Source organism: Danio rerio, chromosome 2, assembly GCF_049306965.1.
Source record: "Danio rerio strain Tuebingen ecotype United States chromosome 2, GRCz12tu, whole genome shotgun sequence".
In the NCBI taxonomy this organism is placed as follows: Eukaryota; Metazoa; Chordata; class Actinopteri; order Cypriniformes; family Danionidae; genus Danio; species Danio rerio.
Genome location: NC_133177.1, coordinates 29,993,381 through 30,021,177, shown reverse-complemented (window position 1 = coordinate 30,021,177; position 27,797 = coordinate 29,993,381). Strand labels below are relative to the sequence as shown.

The window sequence follows — 27,797 nt, the reverse complement described above, 5'->3', positions numbered from 1 at the left end:
TGTAACTCTTGTTGTCCCAACCTTTATTGCAGCGCTCAAACCAAACATTTACAGTTGTTTACAGATTTGTGAAAGGTCACCCAAAACTCCCTAAAATTGCAATGCCTCAATAACTTAAAAAGAGTTAGCCTATACAGCAGGATTTCATGTAAACCTCCGAGTAGAGAGCCTTGAGTAAACATTATCTGTTTATATGTGGATTTCTATTACAAAAAAAAAAAAAAAAAAAACACCTTCTCACAAATTTTTATTGCTGGTTGTGCGTTGTCTGTCCCTTAAAGCACGACCCACACAAAGGCTGTTATATCCAACCTTTCATATATGGCTTTGAGAATATAACACTTCTTTATTCTAGTAAAATTCACTGTTTTACTACACCAAAAATGTTCTAAATTCAAAAAAATCCTAATGAAAAGAAAAAAGTCAAATTAATACCACTTTAAAAATTCACATTGACTTCAAAAGTGTCAGGGGTTGAAAGCACCCTCTAGTGTTGTAGAAAAAGAAGGAAAGAAATAAACTAAAAATAATATTGCAGCTACTTTTAAACGTTATGAAACTACTAAAGAGGTTGAGGTTTGCAGCATTTCCTAAAGTCTATCACAAAAACAACATCTATTCTGGCAGGCCCCATAAAACCACAGTGTAACACACAACATTATATATATATATATAAAAAACTGAATCCTAAGTGAAACAATTCAGGAGCCAGAATTCGGTTTCCTTCAAAAGACCAAACCTATTTTCAGTTTTCTACACATTTACTCTGCATCAATGGTGAAAGCCACATTGTGTCGACAACGTTAATAGTAAATCCAAAATAATCTCTTTTCAGAATATTAAAATGACAACCCATTTCCACGTCTTAATGTAATACAAAAGTGTATTTTTCAGATGTGCCACAACAGTATAAAGGGTCAGAATAAATGCACTGACAATTCAACACACATTTGTGTGACATTTCGACTAATTCTTTAGTACAAAGTGACTTAAGGGGAAAAAAGCACTTGGAAAAATCTTTACTCTGCTACAAAAATAAAACACTTTGTCAAGTAGGTTGCTCCATATTCAGGTGGGCATCTATCACGTAGTATGGCAACCTCCTTAAACAATACTGTTTTGTATGCATACTACACAGCAGCTGGAGCGCCTGAAACAGCTTATCAATTCATGAGCCTACAAAACACGCAAGAAAACGTTGATGATGGGGCAGACCGAAGAAATCTGACATGGCTTAAATATGAAGAAAGTGAAAAGTTCTCTTCTTAACGAAATACACACATACACACTCACACACACACACACACACACACACACAATACAGTATTGAGGAACATATCAACAGAGGTACTAAAATGCTGAACGTACACACAGAAAACACCATCAGTAATGGCTCAAATGATTGTTTCGCATAAAGTTAAAAGTGGAAATTCATATTGACACACAAATATGCGCATGCACGCTCATTCACCCCAATACACACAGTTCACGTAGCAATTATCTTGGTTAACCTGCCAGCATAAACATGTCCTTGATATGCAACATTGGAAATGTAGACTCAATACATATTGGTAGTACAAAACCTAAGGGTAAAAAATAGCAAAAGATCAGTGCAGCTTTGCATAGTACCTTCACATTAAAGCAAATGGATTTACCAGAGAGAGAAAGAGAGAGATGTAAAATGTGAAGATCTCTGAGCTACAAAGCAACATGACTGTGTTTGTACACACAGGATAGGACACTGTAATCAAACTTTCATCCATGATCGTTCAACAAAATGGCTACTTCACATCTATGTTAAGAGTTTAGAGGAGAAAAGCTGTCTGGAATTACAATGAAAAGGGATTTGGAAAAGGAAAATAAAAGTTTAAGAGTCAAACCACCAAACAAAAGTTGACAAAACATTCACAAAAATGTACATTTGTACTGCATCATCAATAAACAAACAGGCTTGAGTCTCAAAAAAAACTAAATTCAGGGGAAATGAAAGGGTAATTGGAGTGTTCTCTGATTTTACTCAATGGCATGAATTGGCAGCTGCAAACTTCCAGTGGAATGCCATGTGGTGCTGGTACTTTCTCCATCTTACACACTGTCCCGTGTTTTATGTTTCTGTGAAAGACATAATCATTGACATGAAACACACTTAACAGATATACTGTTGAAGTCAGAATCATAAGCCCTGCTGATTATTAGCCCCCCTGTATATTGGTGTCCCCAATTTCTGTTCAACAGAAATATTTTAACACATTTCTAAACAAAATAGTTTTAATAACTCATTTTTAATAACTGATTTCGTTTAACGTTGCCATGATGCCATGATTACTGAATATTTTTCAAGGTACTGATATTCAGCTTAGTGCAATTTAAAGGCTTAACCAGGTTAAATCAAGAACAAATATGGCTTAATGGGGCTAATAATATAGACCAGGGATGTTGCTAGACAAAGTTCTACTGGGGCACAGCACCCTTCCAAAAAAACGAAATAATAATAATATATATTATTTTATTATATAAATAATTAACAGTAATAGTTATTATACTATTATTATTGTAAATAAATAACAGAAATTAATACTAAATGTAACTGGAAAACAATCTTAAGACACAACTGGAGTGATGATAACAATTTAATAAATCTTTTGCATGAATATTAATTTTACTAGAATGAAATTCTATAGACAATTAAATAAAGTACAAAAATAGAGTGTTTTATAGAATTATCTGTTGTGTGTTGTCCTAGACCGGAATCATGGCCAAGAATTAGGCTTATTAAGTCCTACCTCCCTGACTTCATCCCTCCTTTCTGCTTTATACCAAAAAAAATAAAAAATCTATCAGGAGTCATGCAGTGTAAATAAGACCACCCTCACATTATTTACCCATTTATCAGATCTGTTTCATCCCTGTCTGTTTTTAAATCTTAAGTCTATGGAGGATGAGGAAGCTCTTAGATTGCATCTGAAATATCTTTATTTGTATTGTGAACATGAACAAATGACTCAAGAGATTGACACAACATGAGGGTGTGTCATTTATAACAGAGTTTTAATTTTTTGGTAAACTAATCCTTGGCCCCGTGAGGTGGTTTGAAATATGCAGTTTTTATTTTAAATTTGATGTAATCCTAACTAAAACAAAGACAGACCGGGACAGACTAGCTCCTCCATCTTAAAAAAAAAAAAAGTCAAATAGCTATTATTTGACATTATTTTATGACAACTCTTTCAGTGAGAGTGATTTGAGAGTGAACTCAAATGAAAAGTAAATTGTCACTGTTTTGGAGCACACTAGCCTATTGACCTTATTCTCCGCCGACGAACCGGCGCTGCCATTTGAATCTTTTCAAGTGGTGCTCGCTGCAGAGCCATTTGAGGAGAGCTGAGCTCCAGCGAGGGGGAGCTTAAGCTTGAGCTCCACCTTTTTTGCACTTCTTCTACGAGTGATGTCACTGGGGGTAGGGTTAGGGGTGGGGTTGGTGTACGCATCAAAACAGCTTACAGGAGGAGGAGCGACAGCTCATGCTCCCCCTCGCTGGAGCTCAGCTCTCCTCAAATGGCTCTGCAGCGAGCACCCTCTCAATCTTTTTGGCTTGAGACTTCCGGTCTCATTCACTTCCATTAATTTTTTGACGTTAAAAACTGCTCATTACGCTGCTTGATGTTGCAATTTGATATTTTCTTATTATATTATTCTACTTGGTCTGTATAGTCATGCAAACATTTGTTTGTAGAGCAAGTAGTTTGACCGTTTTCTGCCGTTTATTATTCTTAGTCATTTCTCCCATAGGCGACTGAATCGGAAGTTCTAAGACAATCGCGAAAACAGGTGCACTTCCGCATTTTAGAATAAGGTCAATAGATATGCGGATAACTATAAAAAAAAATAATTTAAAAAAAACTTTAAAAAGACCTTTAAGGCCTGTTTACAACAACAAAGATTATGTTCCATGTAGTCAATGTGCTACGGTTTATATGCTCAGGCTTTTTAAAACAGGATGGCCTCTGATTGGCTATCAGTGTTTTATTGCTAATGTACCGGGGAAAAAGAATCTGCACAAAGTAATTCTAGCAATATTATTTCTACATATTCATTTATCATTAAAGTTGTGGTGTGGACTTTTTACATTTAAAGATCATTTAATATAGAAATGAACTAGACACTCTCCACTTTTTCTTTTGGAAAGGGCTCATTTTCCAAGTCACCTACATTTCGTATAGCCGATCTCTGGCTAATAACAATAAAAAAAATTACCTGTGTGCTCTACTTCAATTTCTTCTTCTGTTTGGTTAATATCCTCTGTTAAGGAAACAAAATAGAAAGAATAGCAAATTAGACACTGAACATGGATTACTTGACTCAAGACAAATTTCTGAATGGATTTTACACGAGCAAGTCTTCCCACTCTTTATATGCTTCATAGAAACAAATTAAATGACCAACCTGGAATGTCCTCCTCATTCTGCTCTTCCTCTGCAGCTTCATATTCTGTAACAAGACAGAAAATTTGACAACAAACCAAAAAAAACATTCATCTGTTCAGAGTTTATTCTATAAATTGTGTAATGTTTTATATTAACGAGCAATATTAAATCCAAATTATAATTATCCTGTCAAACTTACCCTCTTCTTCTATATTTTCTGCCTCAACCTCAACTTCCTCCTCTGCTTCCTCCTCTGTAAAGTCTTGTTCTTCCTCTTCTTCCTGAACAGGCTCATCCACTTCCTCTGTAACATCCTCTTTCGTTACAGTTTCTTCTGTAGGGACTGACTCCTCGGTTTCCTCTTCAGGTATTTCTACTATTTCTTCTACTGGTTCCTCTGCCTGTTCAGGTTCCTCAAATGCTTCTTCTACTTGTTCAGTTTCCTCCACTGGTTCTTCTACCGGTTCAAGATCCTCCACTGGTTCTTCTACTGGTAAATTTTCCTCAACTTCATCAACCGATTCAAGCTCCTCAACAGCTTCTTCTGCTTCTACAACCTCCTCTACAGCTTCTTCTTCAACCTCAACTGCTTCTTCTACTGGTGCAGTTTCTTCTGCTGGTAAAGCTTCCTCCACCGGTGCAGCTTCCTCCACAGATTCTTTTTCTTCTGGGGCAGCCTCTTCCTCCAACTCAACTGCTTCTTCCACTGGTACAACTTCTTCAAACACTTCTACTGGCTCTTCCACTGGTGCAGCCTCTTCCTCAGCAGCTTCTTCCACCGGAGCAGCCTCTTCCTCTATTGCTTCTTCCACAGGAGCTACTTCCTCTACTGCTTCTTCAACTGCTACGACCTCTTCTTCAGTTGCAAGTTCTTCCACTGCTTCCTCAAAAGTCTGTTTCTCAACTGGGAGCTCTGGCTCTTCCTCGATAACTTCAGGTTCCTCCTCAGGAACTTCTAGGTCTTCTTCAACCTCTGGTTCCTCTTCAGTTACTTCCTCTTCTGCAACAACAGGCTCTTCATCTACTGCCAGTGGTTCTTCCTCCTCAGCAACAGGCTCCTCCTCCACAGCTTCTGCAAGGGAAAACATATGTTTAGCAATATCTATTAAACTATGTAATGTGCTACTATGGGTAGATGCAAATATGGTCCCCTTTACAGACTAATTACAGGAATTGTCATTGAAACTGGTCACCAGATTTCAATCCCTGAAAGCCAATTTACATGACACCATTTTCTTTGTTGCATTCACATCGTCATTAATGATGATCCCTCGGTACCATCTCGCATCTCAGCCTGCCTGTAGGACATTTCATATTGGATGAAAGATCATCATCTTCAGCTTAACCTTGCCAACCCGACTCTACACCATAACTTTTCAATCCAGATGGATGGGGCAACTAAACGTCTGACCACATTTCTAGAACTGCTCGATCGTACAGATTCGCACTCTATAACATCAGAAAAGTCTAACCCTACTTATCTGAACATGCAGCTCAACTCCTTGTTCAAGCTCTTGTTCTCTCCAGACTGGATTACTGCAACTGTTTACTAGCGGGGCTTCCAGCTAACTCTATCAAGTGTCTTCAGCTGCTCCAGAGCGCAGCAGCACGAGTGGTCTTTTTTTAACCTAAAAGAGCACATGTCACTCCGCTGCTCATCCATTTGCACTGGCTGCCAGTTGCTGCTCGCATCAAATTGAAAGCTCTGATGTTTGCCTACAAAGCGACCTCTGGCTTTGCTGCTCCTTACCTGCTCTTACTTCTGCAGATTTATGTGCGCTCCCAGAAACTTGCGTTCAGTGAATGAACATCACCTCGTGGTTCCATCCCAAAGAGGGAAGAACTCACTTTCCTGAACTCTCTCATTTAATCTGCCCAGTTGGCGGAATGAACTCTAACTGCATCAGAATGGATGCAGAGTCACTCGCTGTTTTCAAGAAACGACTAAAAACTCAACTATTTAGTCTCCACTTCACTTCCTAATCTGCAATCGCTTCTCTGGTTCTACCACTAACTGTACTCAAAAAAATAATAATTCCATTACTAATGCTTTCCTTCTTAGACTTTACATACCTGAAACTTGCCTATAGCACTTATTCATCGTTGCTCTTATAGTTGTGTAAATTGCTTCCTTGTCCTCATTTGTAAGTCGCTTTGGATAAAAGCGTCTGCTAACTGACTAAATGTAAATGTAAATCAAGAACACTTTGAGACATAAACTTGACCAGTGTTTCTCTAACACGTTCCTGGAAGACCGCCAGCTCTGCACATTTTCCAGGTGTCCTTAACCAAACCCACCTGATTCAGATCATCAGCTTCTTAGTAGAGACTGAAAGTCCTGTAATAGGTGTGACAGACAAAGGAGATATCCAAAACGTGCAGTGTTGATGGTTATAGGAACGTGGTTGAGAAACACTGAACTAGACAACAGTGATAAAGCACACCATTCAAAATAACCACTGGAAGATAAAGGATTCCCTGAACTCAGGCAGTTTTTATTGAGCATTTCGTGGTAATGGAGAATGAACGTAGCTGTGCAAGTTATGTGACTTACTTAGAACGTATTTGCCTATAAAAACTCGTTGTGTTACATTTTATTGAGGTGAGAAAACCACAACATTACAGACAAGCTTGACTGGGGTCGGTGGAGCTGCTCTTCAGTGGATCGTCTTTCAACACTGACAGTTCTTTCAAGCCAAACTGAATCAGTTTTGATATAACTTTAACTACCCTAACATTCTACCACTACTACAACTACTGCTGCCTGTTTGATATGCTGAACACATCCTATAACCTGACATAATGTTATGGCTTTTTACTGGCTTTTTTTTTTTCTTGTGGCTTTGACAATACTGTAAAAAGCTATACAGAAATAAAGATGACCTGGCTTAACAGACAAAGGAAATGTAAATAATACATCAAAACACTTTGCTGTTGTTTTGACAAATCATTATACACTTACATCACTGTAGTTCATATAGTGCTGGATTAGACCCTGCTATTGAAAAAATAATAATTCAGTTCTCCCCAAGAGCATTTCTAGAAATAAAATTGTTCACAGTTCCTGTGGTGTGGAAAAAAAAACTGCTATTTTAACACGGTAGGTATGGGAACTGTGAAAAAGATCCTCCTGTGCGAAAGCCCCTCATATTTAATGTAATTGGTGGGGAGATGTGGCTAGAACTTGTGGCCATGTAGTGGTTAGATCTAGTTATAGCAGGGGTGTCCAAACTCAGTCCTGAAAGGCAACTGTCCTGGGCTGAGTCCGAAATCGCCTACTACTCAGTAGGTACTGCATTTGAATTTAAATGTACTACTCTCCCATTAGAAAAGTGTGTACAATACAGTATGAATGTCAGTAGCATAAATGAAACTCTGATGTACTACATCCGCCATTTTGTCATCCTTGTGTGACCTACCTGCATCAGTTGCATCGCTTCACTCCCATTCATTTAGAATCTTGCTGGAATTAGTAGGTCATCCAGGTACTTCTCGCATACTGTTTTTCGAATTCTGTGAATTCGGACATACTACTTGGCTTGCATACTATTTCAGTCTCCTATATAGTATGGAAGCCCGAAGAGTTTAGTTCCAACCCCAATTAAAAACACCTGAACCAGCAAATAAAGCTCTTACTAGATATACTAGAAACTTCCAGTTAATTGTGCTGAAGCGAGTTGGAGCTAAAACTCAGCAGGACACCAGCCCTCCAGAACCGGATTTGAACACCCCTGAGCAATAGCATATGAAATGATGCATGTTTATTTAGGAATACATCAATACACTTATGAGCCAACAAATAGCAACTATTACAGATCGTCATTTCAAATGACATCACAAAGACTGTACCTGGTGGTGACTGAGCTGCTTCTTCAGCTTCGTAGGCTTGAATCTCTTCTTCCACAATAGCATCTAGAGCTGATTAAGAAACAAAACTATTAAGCTTGAAGAAAACAGCTTTTGCTTTTCAGGATTGAAAGAATGATGATTATTTAGTAAGGCATTCATACAAGTTCAGTCATACATGTCTGCTATTCATAACAGGTCTATGCAATTTCTCTCGCCATGTTACACAAGAACTGGCAAGACTCGTTTATAACTGGCCTCAGGTACAAAAGCGTTCATGCGTCAATCAGAATAATTTCGATATTATACACAAATTATCCATTAGCACATCACTGTCTTTTAAACCCAGTTAATATTTTATAAGCCCTGCAAGATAATCCATCTCCCTTGCAGTCAAATAAAATATTTTTTTGCTACTTTTTCAATGTCTATTAATATTATAAATCAGTTCCTTATGCATACATATCTTTGTATAATAAAATCAGTATGAATACATTCATTGAAGAAAGCTCCCGTGTATAATTCTACTTTACCTTCTTCCACAGGTTCAGGGGTGGCAGACTGGACAGTTTCTCTGGTCTCAACGGTGAGCTTATCTTTCAGTCCTGAGGGTTTTACATGTGCATGTGCATTCATGAGGTAGTGTAGAACACAAATCACATAAAACGAGCACAATGCTCTATGAAGTGGACTAGAGAGCTTTTACACTAAATAGTGTAATAATTAACAAGCTGATGACATTTGGTTTACTTTTGCACTGAAGATTTCTTTTCTATCCCTTGTCTTACAGACACAAAGGAATGTGTTTGAAATTTGAAACAGACCAAGAGGGAAACACACGAGAGGAAAAGGGAATATTTATAGAAGACTTTATAGAGTATTAGAAGAGAGACAAGCATTCTTGTGGGAAAGAAAGACTGTAAATATGATCTTATAATCAATCAACAAAGAAAAGACACTCAAAAGCACTAATAAAAACAAACCCAGGGATACATGGTTTATTGATAACACAAGAATATTCTCCTTTAGTAAAGCAACACTAGTAAATGAACAAAATAAGAAACATGAAATCTTACACTTTACATACTACTTTCAAGAGCAAACCAAGATCCAACCCTCAAACCAAAATATTTTAAGATAAATTAAAAATGCTAATCAGCATTTAGCACCTTGTTGTGATTCCGCTATTATTAACCCAATGATTTGATTCATTTTCACCTCACTGATCATCTCTCACAGGTCTAGACTTCAATAAGTCTCAGAAGACTGCACTGAGACCAACCAGTTTTACACAAAGACAAAATGATCTGGCGTTTAGCTCTCTACTGTTTCTTTTTAGCTGCAGCCTTCTTGGATTCTTTACCTTTTCCATCTTTCTCAGCTTTTTTACCACCACCATCATCATTTTCATTGACAGGTTTCTCCATGGATTTCTTTTCAAGCTCTGGCTTTTCTTTCACCTCATCATTTTCCACTTTTTTAGTCTTCTTTGCCTCTTCGCTTTCTGCCATTTTCTCTCTTTCCTCTTTCTCCTTTCTAATTCTTTCCATGGCCTTTTCCACATCCTCTTTCTCTATTCTCTCTCCTTCCTCTTTCAGCCGAGCTTCAGCTCTCTCCCAAGCTTTGGCTTCAGACTCCTCTCTGATGCGGTTTAAGGTCCTCTCTTCCTCTTCTTTGGCTAAGATGTTTCTGACTTCCGCTAGTGCCAATTTAGCTATTTTCCTGGCCTCCACTCTTTCATGGATGATGGTGAGCTGTTGTTTCAGAGCTTCCCTTAGCTTCAAACCAACATCTTTGGCGTGGGAAAGCTCTGGGGAGAAACTTTGTTTGATGATGTAATAATGGTAACTGAATTTCGAACACCACATACATGCGCACACACACCTCAAACCACAACGCAATTAGTTGGAATGATGTAAATCAGTTTACATCAGAATGTCATCAGCAGTTTGTTGGGATATCCTCCACACCAGCAGTTCTCAACTTATTCAAGTCAAAGTCTCCCCTTATTGTCCTGTTTTTGAAGGCTAATGTAAAGTAGTCAACAATCAAAGTAAATCAAAAATGTTTTTCAAAACTGTCCTTGGACAATTGTTGTTCAATAGTTTTATGACAACTATGATGAATGGTGGTGATCCACTTTAAAATGTTGACTATTGTGTTTGTAGATATTATGAAAAAGCTAATTTACTATGTTGTTGTTGTTTTTATATAAAAGTTTAACACAAACTGTGATTCTTAATAAACTTTAAAAAAAAAAAAAAAAATCAGCTACAATTGACAGTTGTATTTAGCCAGCTGGATGATTTATGTGACTTTGTTCAATTTGATGAGGTTCCTTTAACTGCGCTGATGGAGTATTCCTTAGTTTTTAATCAGAATATAATCAGCTAAGTAGTTCAAAGAGGCTTAAAAAGGTTTTAAACTAAAAGTTGCTAGTCTTAAATTCACATCATCATGGCATTATTTTTATGAAAATTATTTTACTTGTGCATTTTAAAGTGTAGCATAAGGGTAACTTCTACAGTGAGGATCATCATCATCATCATCAGTAGCTATGTTTTCATCCAAAATGCGAATTAACTGCGCAAAACTGGATTGCTGCATAAAAGACGTGCGAATAAAGCAGCATTTCCATCTAATTAGTCAAAGAGAACAAAATAGTCACTTCCTGATTAACTTGCACCAAATATAAACAATAAAAACTAAACTTGCATGAATCTTTTCTTTATTTAATAAATGACTTGCGCCTCAAAAGGCAATCTTGATGTGCAGTGAATGCGCAGAGACGTTTGAAGGCATGAAACACGGAGCACAGACATTCTTTATTCTAGAGATCATTAATAAAATAATAACACTAATACTAAAATGGTTATGGCGTATTAGAATGACCAAAACAACATTTCAGCTCTTTACAATGTGCTCAGCCTGCTGGATTGTCCATTCGCACACATTTTAACTATCACATGATCTCTTAAAACAAATTCAGTTGACTTTTTTTTAATGCGCATCCTGGGATTTGATTGGTAAAAATGTTTCCATCGTAGTTTATGCACATCTTTTCTCATCGAATAAAAGGTTTATCCTACTTAGTTATGCACATACGTTTTTTATGCACATTTTTAAAATCTATGCGCATCTTGGCATTTCTAATGAATGTTTTTTTTATGCGCATATCCAAAATGCGCATAAAAATAGGTGGATGGAAACGTAGCTAGTGGCACCTTCAGTGTACACTATGCTTAATAATGAGCAGTACTCAATTCATTTGTTATATTTCCCCATTTTCATACATGTGAAGGATGCACTATGTATTTAGCACAATAATGATGTGTAGGGGTGTAACGATATTAAAACCGAACCGAAATATCGCGATACACCAACCACGATACGTATCGCGAAACTCTCGTGGCGTACCGCGGTACTCTCACGCCCCGTGCTGCCCATTGTTGAGGTTGACGTCACTTGTCTCTAACTAATTGAACCAATTTAAACACATCTTTAATATCATTTGATTAAATTGTTTTAGTAATGATGAGGATTTGTTCTAAATATTATATTCTAAAGTTAGTATTTTAGTGCATGTTATGTCATGTGACTCGAGTAAGCATCACACTCGTTACTACTGGACGCAGGATGGCTGCTTTACATAGTACTGAGATTGCAGATCCCCCAGACACATTTAAGTCATCTGTGTGGAAACATTTTGGTTTTCCAGTTGAGTACAGGAATAGAATTTGTGTCGTAGACAAAGCGTACGCCTGTCTGTCTCAACTGTTTCACGAAACTTACTTGTAAGGAAAAACATTTAAAAATTGTGGTAATTTCCCAATGTGCGGTTGTAAGCAACAGAACTGCCAACAAAAGTGATTTAATGTACAAAAGTAAAACTAGAATAATGCCCAAATATACAAAAAAGAGAAATATTTACACTAATAAAAATAATATAATAAAGTAACAAATTCAAACAAAAGTATCAAACAAAAATTAGTTAAACTCAAGCAAGGGGGTGATAGTGAAGACAAACAAAATAAATAAATATAATAAAACAATTCTAACTCATGAATAACCCCTCTTACCTCGCTAAAACTGATGAAAAGAAAAAAAGATCTTCAGCGCCGTGCGCCGCATTCTTCCCTATACTGAATAAAATAAACAAAGGTGACCTTCACCTCTTACCTGATGTCTTTAACAATACATTTTCTACGTGTTTGCAAAATGGAAATCGTATGACATTTTCCCTATCCACCTTACACTAAGACTGAACTTGAGGAGATTGAGCAGCTATATTGTCGGGAAGGAGCGGAGGTAAAAAATAATATACAAATCAATTGAAATAAAAATGTACAAACCTCACAAAATTTCTTAAAGTGGGCAAAAGTAATGCAAAATAATTTTACCCAAACGAAAGTTAAGCAAAATGATGATAGATCGGTCTCCTGACCAATCAGCTGTCAAAAAGGCGGACCTACAGAAATGACAGGCAGCAGCTGTCGTGAAGGCGGACCTACAGTGCATAAATGACCGGCATAGAGGGAGCGGGAGAGAGAGAGAGATCGGGAGGCAAACATACTGCCGGCTACAACCCTAACATTAGTTTCAGACACAACCGCAATGTATTTTACTGGTGAATATGTCATGAAAAAACACTTTACAAACACAGTATATGTATATTTTTTATTAATTTAAACGGAAACCTATTTATCTAAATGAAACCATATAATCAAAAATGAGCGTCTGTGTCTGCACAGAGATCAAGCCTCTCATCGGAGAATGTGGATATTATGGTGTTTTTGAAGAAGATCTTTCACTAGTCTACACTGCAGTTATTTATTTAATTTTAGTTTACTTAGTTAAGATGGCTGCACTAAAGAGAATAGTTTTTTTCTGACTGGTCTATATTGGAGGTATTTATTTAATTCTAGTTGTTTACTCGGGTATCCTGACTGTACTAAAAATGTGATGACAAAGTTAATAAAGAAAAAGTTAAGATGTTCTTGTTATTAAGTGAATTGTCCCTTAGCATTGCTGTTAACATGACATCAACCCTAACCCCACAGCAAACAGAAACCGAACCGTACCGAACCGAACCGTGGCTCCAAAACCGTGAACCGAACCGTGCCTTTTGTGTATCGTTACACCCCTAATGATGTGTAGTCATGTCATGTGTGCGTCATGAAACCGCTACCAATTCCAAAGTTGATGACTTCCACTTTTGAATCCTGTGACACATGCACTGCACAACTTAAAGGCGCTATCTAGCAGCTTTGTATGAAGACTAATGTAAACTAGAGACATGCTGCAATTTTGTTGCACTTAGCATCACTGTAAAGCAGTTTTGAAAGCATAAACTTGATTTGATTAAACATACTTCAGGAGAATATTAAACAGCTAAAGATTTGAACCGATATTACAAAAATTGTATCAAATATTTAGATCAAGAAGATACTTGAAGGTCTTTAAAAAAATAAGAAAAAAATAAATTAAACTTACCCTTATGAAAACTACAGAAACCCAATCCACAAAATATTGTGTTTATATTTCAAATACATGGCACAGCACAATGCAATTTGACCTAGTGCTTCTTGTCTGGCATTTGACCCACATTTAATTGTACCCCAAACAGGCACAGTAGGTCATTGCTTTTGAACAAGGAAGTTCTTAAATGCAGCGCATAAAGAATGAGATTTCGCTTCTTTAGAAATGCCCAGGCCAGTTTATACTTTTTTTAATTCCAGAATTTTTTTGAGGGAAAGTTAATCTATATCGTCATATAAATAAACCGAAACCTAATATAATTTATCCTCTAGTCACTCAAATACTTATCTGCCAAATTGAGAACCACTGGTCTACATATTACGTTAGAAGATTATGTATTCAGGGTATGTTCATGACAAATTCACAGTTCATTTATAATGTTTGCAAACAGCCTGGAGAAAGTATACACACGTCTTACATGGGCATGTAGCTCTGTCAAGTCATAATAGTCCATGCAAGCTTATACATATTAACTACAAGAGGTCTCATTGTTAAACACTCCTTGGTTAAACAGAAATATAGTTTGTAGTTAAAACTATCTGATGTCAGCTCAGCCATGCAAATAAAAACATGTCAGTCAAGTAAACTCCGATAACCTTTCAAAATCCCAAACCACACTAGAGGCTAGTCTGCTGCATGCACTCAAACCAAGTGTGCAAAATACCTCCTTTCCTCTTGGAAACTTCTTTAGAATTTTCATCTAACGTAAATGAGAGAGACAAATTAAAGTCAGTGGCTGCCATTTAAAACAATTGCATCATGCAGGTCCTGCCTTTGAGGTCTTCTTTATACACGTCTTTGACACCCCAGATGTCAAAAACATGGTCTATTTACCCACATCTGACCTGAATCTATTGTTTTATTAATTGTGCACAACGCACCGCAACAAAAGATTTGTTTTCTAGTAGAAAAATCTTTGTAACCTAAATGCATGTCGTCACAGTTCACATCACCTTCTCTTAGTGGCTATATTTATACAGCATTTGAGTAGTCTCAATCATATCAACACAAATATAAAATCCAAACACCACAATAAAAGTAAAACATGACAACAATGGCAAAATAATTAAAGCAAGTAATCCGAATTGCTAATTTTCCAAAACAAACACTGAAACTGTGCTTAAATAAGAACGAAAGAAAAAAGTAATATTTCTAACTATCAAAATGTGATTCTACTAGACATTGGTCAAGAACCGTGTTCAAGGTATACCACGGTTTAGAAAAGTCAAGGTTGTAAAACCGCCAAAAACGGAAGCTAATTGTTTAGCCTGACATGTTTACTGTTCCAAAATATCTTAAATGTTTCTCAAAATAAAATGTAATAAATTCAAACGGGGAAAAAAGTTTTTTGTTTTTTTACCCAGACATTTAAAAAGATCGTATTTTAGGGTAACCCTGATAGTTTTATCTAAGGTTATCATATGACCAGAATCTTTTACCGGCTCATGCCTAGATTCTAAGCACTAGAATAAATACTGAATTGGTATTTTGTAAATGACTAGGTAGGTAGGTATTGCACTTGTGATCATTTATTAATGCTCGTAGCCCTCTCAAGTACTTGTCTGACACTACTTGCATGTTGGCAGGTAGGAACTGATTGTTGACAGTGACAGAATGCTGGGGTTCAGGACCCGTTCCTACACAGAGCCACTTGAGAGAACTTATTCTTAACTTCTTAAACACACGTGCAGTTAAATAGTTAAGTCTATAGTAAAAGTTTCCAGTCTTCTTTGCTAATTGAGGTAATACAGCATGAAAGTTGAGATACACTTATACTGAATATTTAAGCCTATCAATGTTCTCTACATCTTTGACCCCCTTTTCACCTGGTATTAAAATCAATTGCAACTGTACAATGCCAAATAGAAGTGCAAATATGGTTTATATAATTATTAGCTTTTCCTTTTTCGACCACTTCCAGAGGTAGTTGAAAAACATTTTATCGTATTGTTTTTGTAGCGCAAATTTTAACAATAATATTTACACAACAACGGTGTAACAAAATATATGGCATGCCAGGCCAGTATTAAGAAGCGAAGTAATTTCACTGGCAGCTTGGCACTCGTGTGTATAATTTACCATGCGCCGTAAGACACTATTTTGATTTTAATGAATTACAAAAAGTAAAGTAAAAAGTAAAAAAAGTACCTTAGCAACAACACTACCACATACTTTGCCATTATTGTGTACGTGTGTTTGCGCTTGCATTAAATCTACACTCCTCTACAGACATACAATGCATACTTTCTCAAAGACTTGTTTTCAGGTGTTTACACTGAACATCCACAAAACGGACAGGCAATACTTATAAAAACTTTCCAGCTTTTGGCTGAAATTATGTGTAAACAACCCCTCAACGTGATTGAACAGCCACAAACTCTCTTCTAATTGACTTAACACAATCATGTCAGGATATATTGTTAGAAAAAGCACCAAAAGCATTCATACATCACTAAATTGTATTACAACACATGGATTATGGTCCTGCCAAAGTGATGCAGAGCGTGGCGAAATAAGAGGGGAAAGACTAAACACAAGTCGTCACAACATTAGAACTCATTAATACCAGGTGAAAACCGTAATGCGTCTCAGATGATTATATGCGATCAGATACCTGAAAAAGTCTGTTAATACCAGGTGAAAACACCCTCTGATGAAAGAAAGCAAAGGCAAGTCGCATGAGAAAAAATAAACTTAGCAACATAATTTTAAATCTGTCTGTTCTCTGTATTACTAAGCTATACCAAAATAGTAAACAGAAAAACCAAATAGATGTATCTCCACTGAGTTGCTGAGGATGCAGATCACCCCAAAATGCAATTGTTGTGCAATAAAAGCTTCTCAAAATAAACTAAAAACAAAATAAAAATGATAATCATAAGCAGTCACATGTACAGTGTTAAATTGCAAGGCTCAAACAGAAGTACATACTGCCGTTTATGATATAAGGGAACTTATGCATGCGGCAAAGGTGAAACTTACAGCAGCTAAGGTCAAAAGATTAGTAACTGGAAACAGCCAAGTCCAATATTTACAAAATGTTCATAATGACATCATCTTCTCGAGAGTTCGCAGGTCCCAAAGTGACTGTTGGCGATCTTCCCAACAGCGGATTTCTTCAAGTGTTAGGAACAGAATCAAGTCCTTCCTCTAATAAAGTGCTTCTGTCACAATCGCGGTAAAAAACGTGACTACTGATTTTGAAGGCCTAAAATAACGCATGTCTTTTGGCCCTGAACCCCTTCAGTCTGTGACGCGCTAGCAACGTCCTCCGCTGCTGCCTCGGTTTCTTCATCCTCTAGCGTTTCGAAAGGATTCATAACGTCATAAAGGAAGGTGAAGAAACCTTGAAACCAATCAGTGCCCTCTTCGGCTAAAATATCGAGAACTTCCTCAAGGGAGTCTGAGTTTTCTTTGCTGCCATCTTTGGTCAGCCCTACGCAAATGGGAAAATAAGGAAAAAAAGAGAAAGAGAGGGAAAGACAGAACAGTGGGAGAGCAAGGACACAGAGAGAGGGTGGAGGTTGTTTGCAAGGTTTAGTAGATAAGGATTCAGTGCTATAAAAAAAGAGGGTAAATATGCTATTAAAGCATAAGATGGAGGTATAGAAGGATAGGGACATGCATGGGAGGGACTAATAGAACTGTTTTTGATTAATGGTTTATTTATTTCTATTATATTACCTGCAAAAGGCTTTATTTTCTCTCAAACTTTGCCTTGAAATGCATTATTAGCAAGCTGATCTTATACAAAATCTCATGCAATAAAAGCCAATCCTCTCTTAGTCTTTAAAATGGAAAATTATTTTATTAAAACGATGACAAATGCATGAAAAAGCACCATGCATGTGCATCATCTGATTTATTTAGTTTTGCACAGCACAAAAGTCAACCAAAGTCAGTCATGCAAAACATAATCTGGTAAGAATTGAATTGGAATCAGCACACTTGCCTAGTAGTACTTTAGCATCTTCCACGTCAAAGTCTCCATCGCCATCAGCATCATAGGATACAAGTTTACCTAGTCAAGTAAATCTGATTTAGTCATGATTTGCATTGTGTATGATCCACTTTGTCAAAACAATATCTATCAAGAGACTTTAAACCAATACATCTCCTTAATATTATTTTAAGAAATTATATTTAAAAAGTTATAAAAATCTTTATTACTGTATATGATACTTTTATATATACACAAACATACACACTCATTTAACAGTTTGGGGTGAGTTTTTAATATTTTGAAGAGGTGCCGTGTCCTTACAATTTGCTGTAGTTATTGGATCAATAACTACAGTAAATGATATTGTAGAAATTAATTACAAATTTAAATATCCATCGTCTTTTTTTCAGGATTCTTTGATGAATAAAAAGCTCAATTTAACATTTGCCTTTTGTAACACTATAAATGTTTTAATGTCAACTTGAGGTATTTGTTTTACAGAAGTATTAATGTCTTCAAAGCATATTCTTAAAGGGATAAGAACAACCCCCACCAAAAAAATTCTACCATTATTTACTCACTTTTTATTTGTTCAAAACCTATTTGAGTTTTTTTTTAAACACAAAAGAAGGTATTTTAAAAACTGCTAGTTGCTGGCACCAATTGACTTCTAAAGTATTTTTTCATAATATGGAAGTCGATGGGGGCCAACAAATAGCATTCTTAAAAATATCTTCCTTTGGTTCAACAGAAAACAAGCAAAAACTCAAATAGGCTTTGAACAAATGACGTGACAAATGAGTGTGAGCAAAAAAAAAAAAAAAAAAAGGTAACACTTTTAATTTTAAAATCCATGCTATTAAACTACTGGCTTATTGCCTGCCTATTATGAAGATATTAACTGCTCATTAGTAGTTATAAAAGTTATTCTGCATCCCAAATCCTACCCAAAACCTAAACCCAACTTCTACCTTTCTAATTATTAATAAACAGCTAATTGGTAGTTTGTTAAGCTAGTAGTGTTAGTTTATGATTTTATTAGGGCTGTGTGATCAATCTAAAAGTAATCGAAATCAACATTCAGAACCTATAATCAATTAATTTTTTCAGGATTTTTTCCTCTTACTTTCCCTACATGTCAGGTGAGCCCGCTCTGGTAAAGGCTGTGGCTGATTTATTCTTCTGAAGCTATTTTGCAGCCACATCTGAGTCAAGTAGGACCTATTCTTGAGCCTTACTTTGGACTATGTTGACGATGATTGGAAGCTGCACTAAAATGGCATATTATCCACTACATTAAAATTATTTACATTAAAATATTTGTTTACAAAAGATGCAAATGTTTAAAATATTATTTATAGAATAAACAAGAGTTACTTGATTTAGAAGAGATACTGCTTATTTTCTACTTTTATTATGAAAAACACTGAAAATAATTTATTTTGTTTCCAAAAGTTATTATTTTCACTTTTTTACAAGAAAAAAACTGACTGTTGGTTTTAGGAAACGTGTGCTTTAATTTCAGTTGTTCAACATAGATGTTCAATGAAAAAAAAAAAATCATAGACAGAAGATAGTGTGTGTTTTCTTCAATTATTTAAAAAGTAATGCACCTTTCATTCAGAAATCTCTCACTTGTAATATGTGAGCATATTTACTGTCAAAAAACGTATCAGTGAACTATGATGACAAAAAAATAAATAAATAAAATAATCGTTCATTAATTGTAATCGAGTTAAAATGTTTAATTAATTGAGATTTCGATTTCAGGCCAACTCGCCCAGCCCTAGTTTTTATAATACTGTCAATTTTGACCTAAACTAAAGTGCTGCCAAAAAACTCAAAGGTCTCCACATGAGGGAGAATAAATGAGTTCATTTTCATTTTTGGGTGAACTAACTTTTTAATGCGAACCCCAAACGTTTTATCAGAAGTGTATGATAATACAAATATACACTTTATACACACAGTAGGGGAGGAATTGACAGCAAAAACAAAAAAGAAACTAAGCGTTACTTTATTTCCCTACATTTAATGGAAGATGAAAGGTTCAATCAATGAAATGAGGTTTAGAGTAGTGACTGATTATAACCACCAGTTTAGATGTCATACCTTGTAATACCTCTGAAAGATTATAGCGCAAGTCCTTTGCTTTGGCTGCATGCAAATTAAGGCCAGATATACAAAAACAATTACACACCACATTTATGTAAGAGTATTTTTAAAAGATATACACCAAGTTTGAAAACACAAAACCAAAACTCACCGATTACCCCTTGATAGTCAACAAGGTCAAAATACACCACAGCTACAGAGGTCCAGACACCCAGCAGAGCCAAAACCATGAACCAGGTGAAGAAAGAGGTTCCTCCTCCAACCTCTGCCTTCTTCCCATTCTTGTGTGCCTGCTGTGGCTTAGCCTCTGAAGGACAAAATGCACAATGTCAGGTAGAAATAAACAAAAAGTTAAGTACCAATTAATTTAACACCATAAAATCAACGCAGCAGAGGAAAGCCCTCTAGAAACACGTGCTTAGAATCAAACCATGCATTTGACAGCAACATTACACTTTTGCTACTAATGTACTATTTTTCATTTCAATTCAAGGCCACTATCTGACAGAATACAAAATTTAGTTAGCTAGAAATCTACTGTAGACCAAGGAGTTCTCAAATACACATATGAGATTAAATTATTTCTGGTTTAAAGAAAGGTTCACTTAAATGGGTAGAATTTTTCATAATAATCACAAGGTGACAAAAGTCTAAAAGAGTGCAGTTATTCTGAGGTCTGTTGACACTCCTCATGGAAGCGCGATTTATAAATACATCTACATTCAGAACTCTAGTAGGAAGAATGAACAGGTGTTTTGTCCGCTAAGTTCTGCTAGGTCAAACCACACATTGGTTCATGCACACGCACACACAATACAAAAGTTAGTAACAGATATACAAACAGAAAAAAAAACACTAAAGTATTACAACACATACATTCTTTTTACATTTTGAACAGGTGTTTCAAAATGAACGTGATTTCACAATAAATAAAAACACAAATTTTCCTCAATTCAAAATTTCACTTAACCCCAAGCAATTTCCAAAAATATCATCAAATTGTTACTGCTTGTATACAAGCACAAATGAAACCTAAAAAAGAACTATTAAACATGATTGCATTTAATTTCTTATGTTAAGTGTTTCTCTCACACCCCTATGATTTGTTAAATGTCATCTCTCATCGTAACCAAATAAAATACATATTCCAAATACTATACCAGCTTCTTCATTCACCACCTTGACCTCTGCATTGGGCTCCCCCATCCCTCCAGATAAAGTAGGGAAGAAGAAAGCGTTTTCACCCCAGACCTACCCCGAACCCCTGTACAACAGCAGTACTCCTGCCTTTTTGTTCCCAGTGAATTGAGCCGGAACTTAATATGGAACGCGACCAGCAAATGGATTATTTTTAGATCGTCCCTTTGAAAGCCAGAAAAGCACTCATAGGAAAGGGTAGAGGCAAATCCCACTCCATCCTGCTGTTCTTAGTCACATTTGAAAGCAGAAATGGGCACCCAAATTACTATACTTAACAAAAGAGCAGCAGACATTTAAGGATGCACTGCTTTATCACATATGTGCGTTTTAATGGTATGCAAAACTTTAGATGGCTCTTTTTTTTTTTTTCAGCCTCCAGGCAGAGTAGCATGTAAATCTTGGCAAACTCACTGACTATTTATTTTGCATACAAAGAGCAAATGACCGGTCTCCCGAGTTTCTTGATGAAATTCTAAACAGGTTAGCAATAGATTCTGGTTGAACTTGCCAAAACCAAAGCAAATGTGTTGCTAGAATACACAACTCTGCCTCAATCTGACATTATTTGTCAGTGTAAATGTCATAATGTGCTTAAATGATCATGAAATAAGGTACCTTTAAAAAAAGCTTACTCTAATTTTCTCAAAAGAAAAATAGCGCTTGTCTAGGCACTTTACACAATTATTTTTTTTTTGGGGGGGGGGGGGGGGGGGGGTTAGTGCATCCGTCAGACTACACACACCAGTTGATTGGTGGAGAGGAGACAGAGTTATTTGCGAAGGCGAGCGGCGCGAAGGCATCCTGGGATTTTTAACAACCACAGAGAGTCAGGACCTCAGTTTACATCTCATCTGAAAGATGGCACTTGCTGAGCAGTATAGAGTCCGTATCAATATATTGGGGTGTTAGGACCCACACAGAATACAGGTTGAGCGCCCCCTGCTGGTCTCACTAACACCACTTAGTAGCAAACTAGCTTTCCCATGCGGTCTCCCATCCAGGTACTGACTGGGCGCAGCCCTGCTTAGCTTCAGTGGGTGACCATGTGAGAGTTGCAAAGAGCTAGCTGCAGGCAAATAATAGTTTTTATACTTATTATTTAGTGTAATAATATTAGTTCTAAGTAAGTTCTAATAATATGCTAAACTTGATATGGACATGCTAGTATTGAACTTGGTCCTGTTACCCAATGCACAGGGCATTGTAGACGCAAGTATTCATGGTTCTGAAGCAGATTTATGAATTATGTTAGACACACATATGCTGCCCACATACAGACAACCATTTTTAATAGTCACATCTAAATTTACCATTAAAAATATATGGGTAAAGCAGTGGCGGATTGGGTAGCATGATCGCCTCGCAGCAAGAAGGTCGCTGGTTCGAGTCTTGGCTGGGTCAGTTGGCATTTTTGTGTGAAGTTTGCATGTTCTCCCCGTGTTCGCGTGGGTTTCCTCCGGGTGCTCCTGTTACCCCCACAAGTCCAAAGACATGCGATATAGGTGAATTGGGTATGCTAAAATTGACCATAGTGTATGTGTGTGTATGAATGAATGCATATGGATGTTTCCCAGTGTGGGTTGCAGCTGGAAGGACATCCGCTGCGTAAAGCAAATGCTGGATAAGTTAGCAGTACATTCCACTATTAATTCCCAAATTAATAAAGAGACTAAGCCGAAAAGAAAATGAATGAATGACTATTTTATTTGCATATAATTTGGCATAATCAGAATTCCACGTTGCATTAATAAACCTATTTATTATATTGCAATACATAGCCACATTTTTATTTTGTTACATTTCAAATCAAACAATACACTGTTAAAACCATATCCACTACTGTTAGACTTTGAGGTCACTTAAAAAAAACAACAATCACATATTTAATCCATGAACTGTTGTCGTCCAGTACTCAGGACATTTTTCTAAAATATATGTTTTTGATAAATCTGAACTTAAACTGACAAACTGTAATTTGCATACATCACATAATTTTCAATTGTGAATTTTAAATGTGGGGTGACAGTTTATATAATCAAAATAATAATAATTATAAATATATTTTTTTTAAATAATTAAAAACAGAAACTTTACCTTATTAACATTACCTTACCTAAATTTATTCTAATAAAATAACCAGTTTTAATTATATTAAATGACCCTTTCAAAAGCCATTGCGCCAGTCTTTTTATTTTATCCACCAGAACCCATTTTAATTTGCTGATATCATTCTTAAAAAAACTCTTTGCATTATTTATAATTATGTTATATTACGGTCAGTGTTGAAAAACTAAATTTCTTTTAAATCAAGCCTCCAAAGTTTGCCACAGTGAAAACAATGCACCATTCGAATCTTTCAGACAGATCAAATCTGCAAGCAATGTTTGGAAATAACAAGACACACCCCTAAAGAAACACACACACAACTCATCGCTAAAGCTGCAGATAGTCAAATGGCTGCCACTGTATGCTAATCAACATCTTCCCCTCCCCCATTTATACCTGCTTATGAAAAACAGAGCTTCAAACCATACACGTTTGTGAGTCCAGCACAGATTTTGCTGTTGCTTCAACTATGCCTTTGTCGTGCACAATCATTGTCCAGCTTACATAACATTGCATGGAATGTGTGCCTTGAACTACCCTCTCTTCTTCGGTTGTACATACACACGCCACTGCATAAAGCAAGCAGTTCCTGTCTGGTCAGGAACCAACTGTGGACATTAACCCCTTCTGTGATCTTATCAGCACATACCACAACCAGCAAACCGAAACTTTATTCAGAATAAAACATTACATAAAAAAAGTCAAAACTCCAAAAGAAGTTCAAATATCTAAGATCATTAAGCCATTAAAATACATTTAAAGAGTATTTTGAATGCTATGCATTGTTATGTATACATATTAGTGCCAATCCATCTGGACTGACCAATGTTTCTTGTTAAATGCATTGCTCAATCTTTGAAAGCTAATGGCATTTCAATTTTTACTAGTAAACAACCTTGTACGACATAGACAATTATAAAATTCAGGCATTTAATACAATTACATTGTATTAAATAAAATGTAATTTGTATTTAATGTATATTAAATACCAAAATACAAACACACACACACACACACATGCACGTTTATTTAAGCTAAATCTCACTATCAATGGTTAAATGCTTGGGTTAAAAAAATGCAAGCACATCATGACAAACTTGTTTCTTTACCAATTCTTTGGAACTCTGAAAGATATTTTCTGTACGGCTGAAAAACTTCCTGAAAGGAATGGTTGTGACAATTGATAAAAAATACCCATTTTATCACGTTATGATCAGCTGGTTTACTTTTCAAAGCATTACATTATAAATGCAAAAATATAAGCATAGTGGTTGTAAAACTGTTAACAGTTCAGTAGACATTTAAATGGGTGTGGCTCCTGTCAATATAATTATCGTTTCATCAAAACCGTTTCATAAGAAAAAAATACAGTACATCAATTTAACAAAGAAAATGTGGTGGTATGCTTAGTACTGCTGACACAGCATTTTACACAATCTCTCAGATGAGAAAAGTTTCATGCCATTTTGATTTATTAATTTTCATAGTTCATAATGTAATTTCTTCAAACGATAGAACAACATGCATCATCCGTCCTTTGAAATAGCTTGAAAATAGCCACCATTATAACACATGAATAAAATGCCTACATGATGAATTAAGCTTTTCCATGAACAAAATTGGCTTTACCATGAAGAGTCGTTAAGGAACATAAATAGAAAGTGCAGACTAGCAAGACGCAATACTTAACTAAAGAGTAAGAGAATTATTAGCTAACGTTATATATAATGTAATGACAATTCTAGAGCATAAATGTATTGTAGCATGAATATATTTTATTGAATACGATATGGTAACTTACAATTTACTGCTAACATTTCTTAATGATAATATTTTACATTACTACAGTAGATTTATTTTCTCTAAACTACTATTTTAAATATACCCTTACGTGTGTAAAAATTTCACTAAATGGGTTCATGAACCCTCAAAAGCCCACTAGTTAATATACCACGCTTACATAATAATCACGCAGTTACTAAAGTCTACAATAGTAGCCAGATTGCTAACACCGGACGTTGTTGACCAGCAGTGGGGTCTTGCAGTGTGGCACTTTCTTTTTAATTACAGTCTGTGGGGACATGATGGGACCCCAGAGGCCACGTGTAACCCCTCCCACGATCTCCCAATAATGACACGTGAACATATGAGAGCTCGTACCGGGGCAACTCTTGACTCTAGCCATGAGCAAACATTTATCTGAAAATATAGGTCATTTGATGATGTCGGGAATTAGGCAAATAGAAGGATAAACAAGGCCCCGTGGGTCTCGCGAACACAAGGCTAAAATCTCGCAGAAGTTCTGCAATCACCTCTTACAATTTTGCAAATGCACAAATATGATTGGAGAATTCAATACACCCCTCTTTAAACGTTTGGGGGGGAAGTTGTGACTTGCTTGGAATGTAGAGCGAATTTGCAGGAAAACGAAAGCAGCGTAGTTTATACTGCACAACTAGTCGACAAATACATTGAGATAATGTTGTTATTCCTCGTTTATGAGTGCACACAAAATTAAACCAACAAAATCAATTTTACCGCCTGATTAACTCTCAGGCCTTCGCTAAATTCTACGTATTCTAGAAGGGGTATAAAACGCATAAACATACACACCTTTCTTAACTGGTCCTTTTACGTTTTTCTTGGCCATTTTAAGTGGTAGCTCTTCGACGTTTCTCTGTCTGCAGCAAATAAACTGACTGAAATTCCAGCCTCAGTTCTGGTACTGATGCCCTGCAAAATCAAATCCCTATGCCTTCAAACGCCGAGGCCCATAGCAACCCGTCCCCCTTTTGAGTGACTGAGCGTTTGACCAATGGCGTTCAGTCAAAACTGCTAAGGGCGGGGAGAAGGGGAAATGTCACCCAATCGTCGAGCAGTGCCTGATGACTTATTCAATCGTGTGGATACCTGCGAGCTAAGACCGCCCAGTTGTGTTTGCTTTTTTTTTTTTGTCAGCACTGGAACGTGGCAAGATGGAAGGCTGTACTTATCGCGAGATCAATTCTATATAACTGTGCTGTGAATGAATTTAAAACAATTAAACATTATCATAACTTGTATAGTTGCGTATATCCGGCGAAATATCTCCGTATGTAGGTGACCTATATAGGTAAGTAGGCTGTGGTCTGCAAAAGTGTTGCATTGTAAAGTTGGAAATGAGATCCAAGCTTCCATCCTTTAGTATAAACACATTGCAGAAAATAGTAAATAAACTAAGTTTAAACAATTAAATAACTTATATAATTCAATAGGATGTCCAAAATAGAGGTGATTAAATAAAAAAGGTAAAAACCTTGTGCTTTCTTTGTACAACTTGTTCCCTTGACTACATGTTGTGCTCCACCCCTTGTGCTTTTGTCCACATCATCCTAAAACCAATGAAATGGTAGGTGTGTACACTCACATGAAGTTAAAACCGTTAAACACTTATATTAGAGAAGCCTAAACGGGAATGACGACTTGTGCTTCTGAAATGTTTATCAAATTACACTTAAAACAAAGCATACAAATATTTTATTAACCGTTTAAGTTTATTAATTTCTCAGTCTATTACAAAACATGAAAAATCCTCTGCTTTTAAAGATAAAATTCAGTGTGCTTTTAAAGAATCAAATATGTAAGTGTACTTATTTGCATCAGGCTAAAGGATTTGTCAAAGGCATTTGCTACGACATCTTTATTGGATCTGAAATTCTAAGCTCCTAAACAATGCTGCCATACTGCTTGCATGTCGGTCAAAGTAGCATAACTCAAGCGTATGAAAAGAGGATAAACTTTGACTTAATTATATCAAATTGTATTCAAAGCTATTTTAGATTTGCAAACAGTCATTAGTAAGCCTACATGGTGAAACAGTTCAGTAAAAATCTGTCCCACAAATTTTCATGACAAAAAAATATATATAGAAAATAAAAAAATTATTAACTGGCAAGGTTGATCAATTGAGACAAATTGTAACTATGAGTGCATTTGTTTAATGGTTCATCTTTAAACAGCAAACACAACACAATACACTTTTTGTTTTAGCACGTGAGATGGGAGCCATTTGGGCCTTCTCCACCATTTGGCATTTGTGAGAAAGTGCCATTGTAGATCAGGGGTGAGAATTACAGGGGGGTTTGAGGGGGATTGACCCCTCTAATTAATGCCTGATGCTGTCCTGAAGTCCATCAAAACAATATATATATATATATATATATATATATATATATATATATATATATATATATATATATATATATATATATATATATATATATATATATATATAGGGAGGATGGGGAGGTGTCACCCCCAAATAGCTTTCTCTGATCTATATCTTAAATGTTAAATAATAAAAATGTATAATATATACATTGGCCTATAACAGTTCATACCATTGTAAATGCATAATCACTCTAATCAATGCTAGGAAAAATATTCAACTGGCGGTTCTAGAGCACCAATAGACATTTTGAGTATCCACAAAACACATGTCTTGAAAAATAGCTGTTTACAATTTAAGTCAGAATTATTTGCCCCCCTTTTAATTTTTTTTCTTTTTTTTATATTTCCCAAATTATGTTTAACAGAGCAATGGAATTTTCACAGTATGTCTGATAATATTGTTTCTTCTGGTGAAA

General features: G+C 36.0%; 1 protein-coding gene across 11 annotated transcripts; it reads right to left on the bottom strand.

Annotated features, from left to right (window-relative positions):
- Nucleotides 1–2: 2 nt before the first annotated feature.
- asph (aspartate beta-hydroxylase) lies at nucleotides 3–25,938 on the bottom strand. 11 transcript variants are annotated; one of them, NM_001256603.1, is made up of 10 exons: nucleotides 25,786–25,938; nucleotides 20,018–20,173; nucleotides 19,864–19,908; nucleotides 17,761–17,829; nucleotides 8,804–8,875; nucleotides 8,274–8,342; nucleotides 4,624–5,496; nucleotides 4,444–4,488; nucleotides 4,255–4,299; nucleotides 3–2,112 (listed from the first exon to the last, which is right to left on the bottom strand). In NM_001256603.1, exons 1-10 carry the CDS (start codon nucleotides 25,820–25,822, stop codon nucleotides 2,105–2,107), a joined length of 1,419 nt encoding a protein of 472 aa, NP_001243532.1. In that variant the 5' UTR covers nucleotides 25,823–25,938; the 3' UTR covers nucleotides 3–2,104. The 11 variants fall into 11 exon arrangements, with proteins under 11 accessions (NP_001243532.1, XP_073768362.1, XP_005163439.1 ...); XM_073912261.1 differs by having other exon boundaries at nucleotides 7–2,112; nucleotides 4,624–5,493; nucleotides 25,786–25,923; XM_005163382.5 differs by lacking the exon at nucleotides 25,786–25,938 and adding an exon at nucleotides 21,027–21,132 and having other exon boundaries at nucleotides 7–2,112.
- Between the last annotated feature and the right edge of the window lie 1,859 nt (nucleotides 25,939–27,797).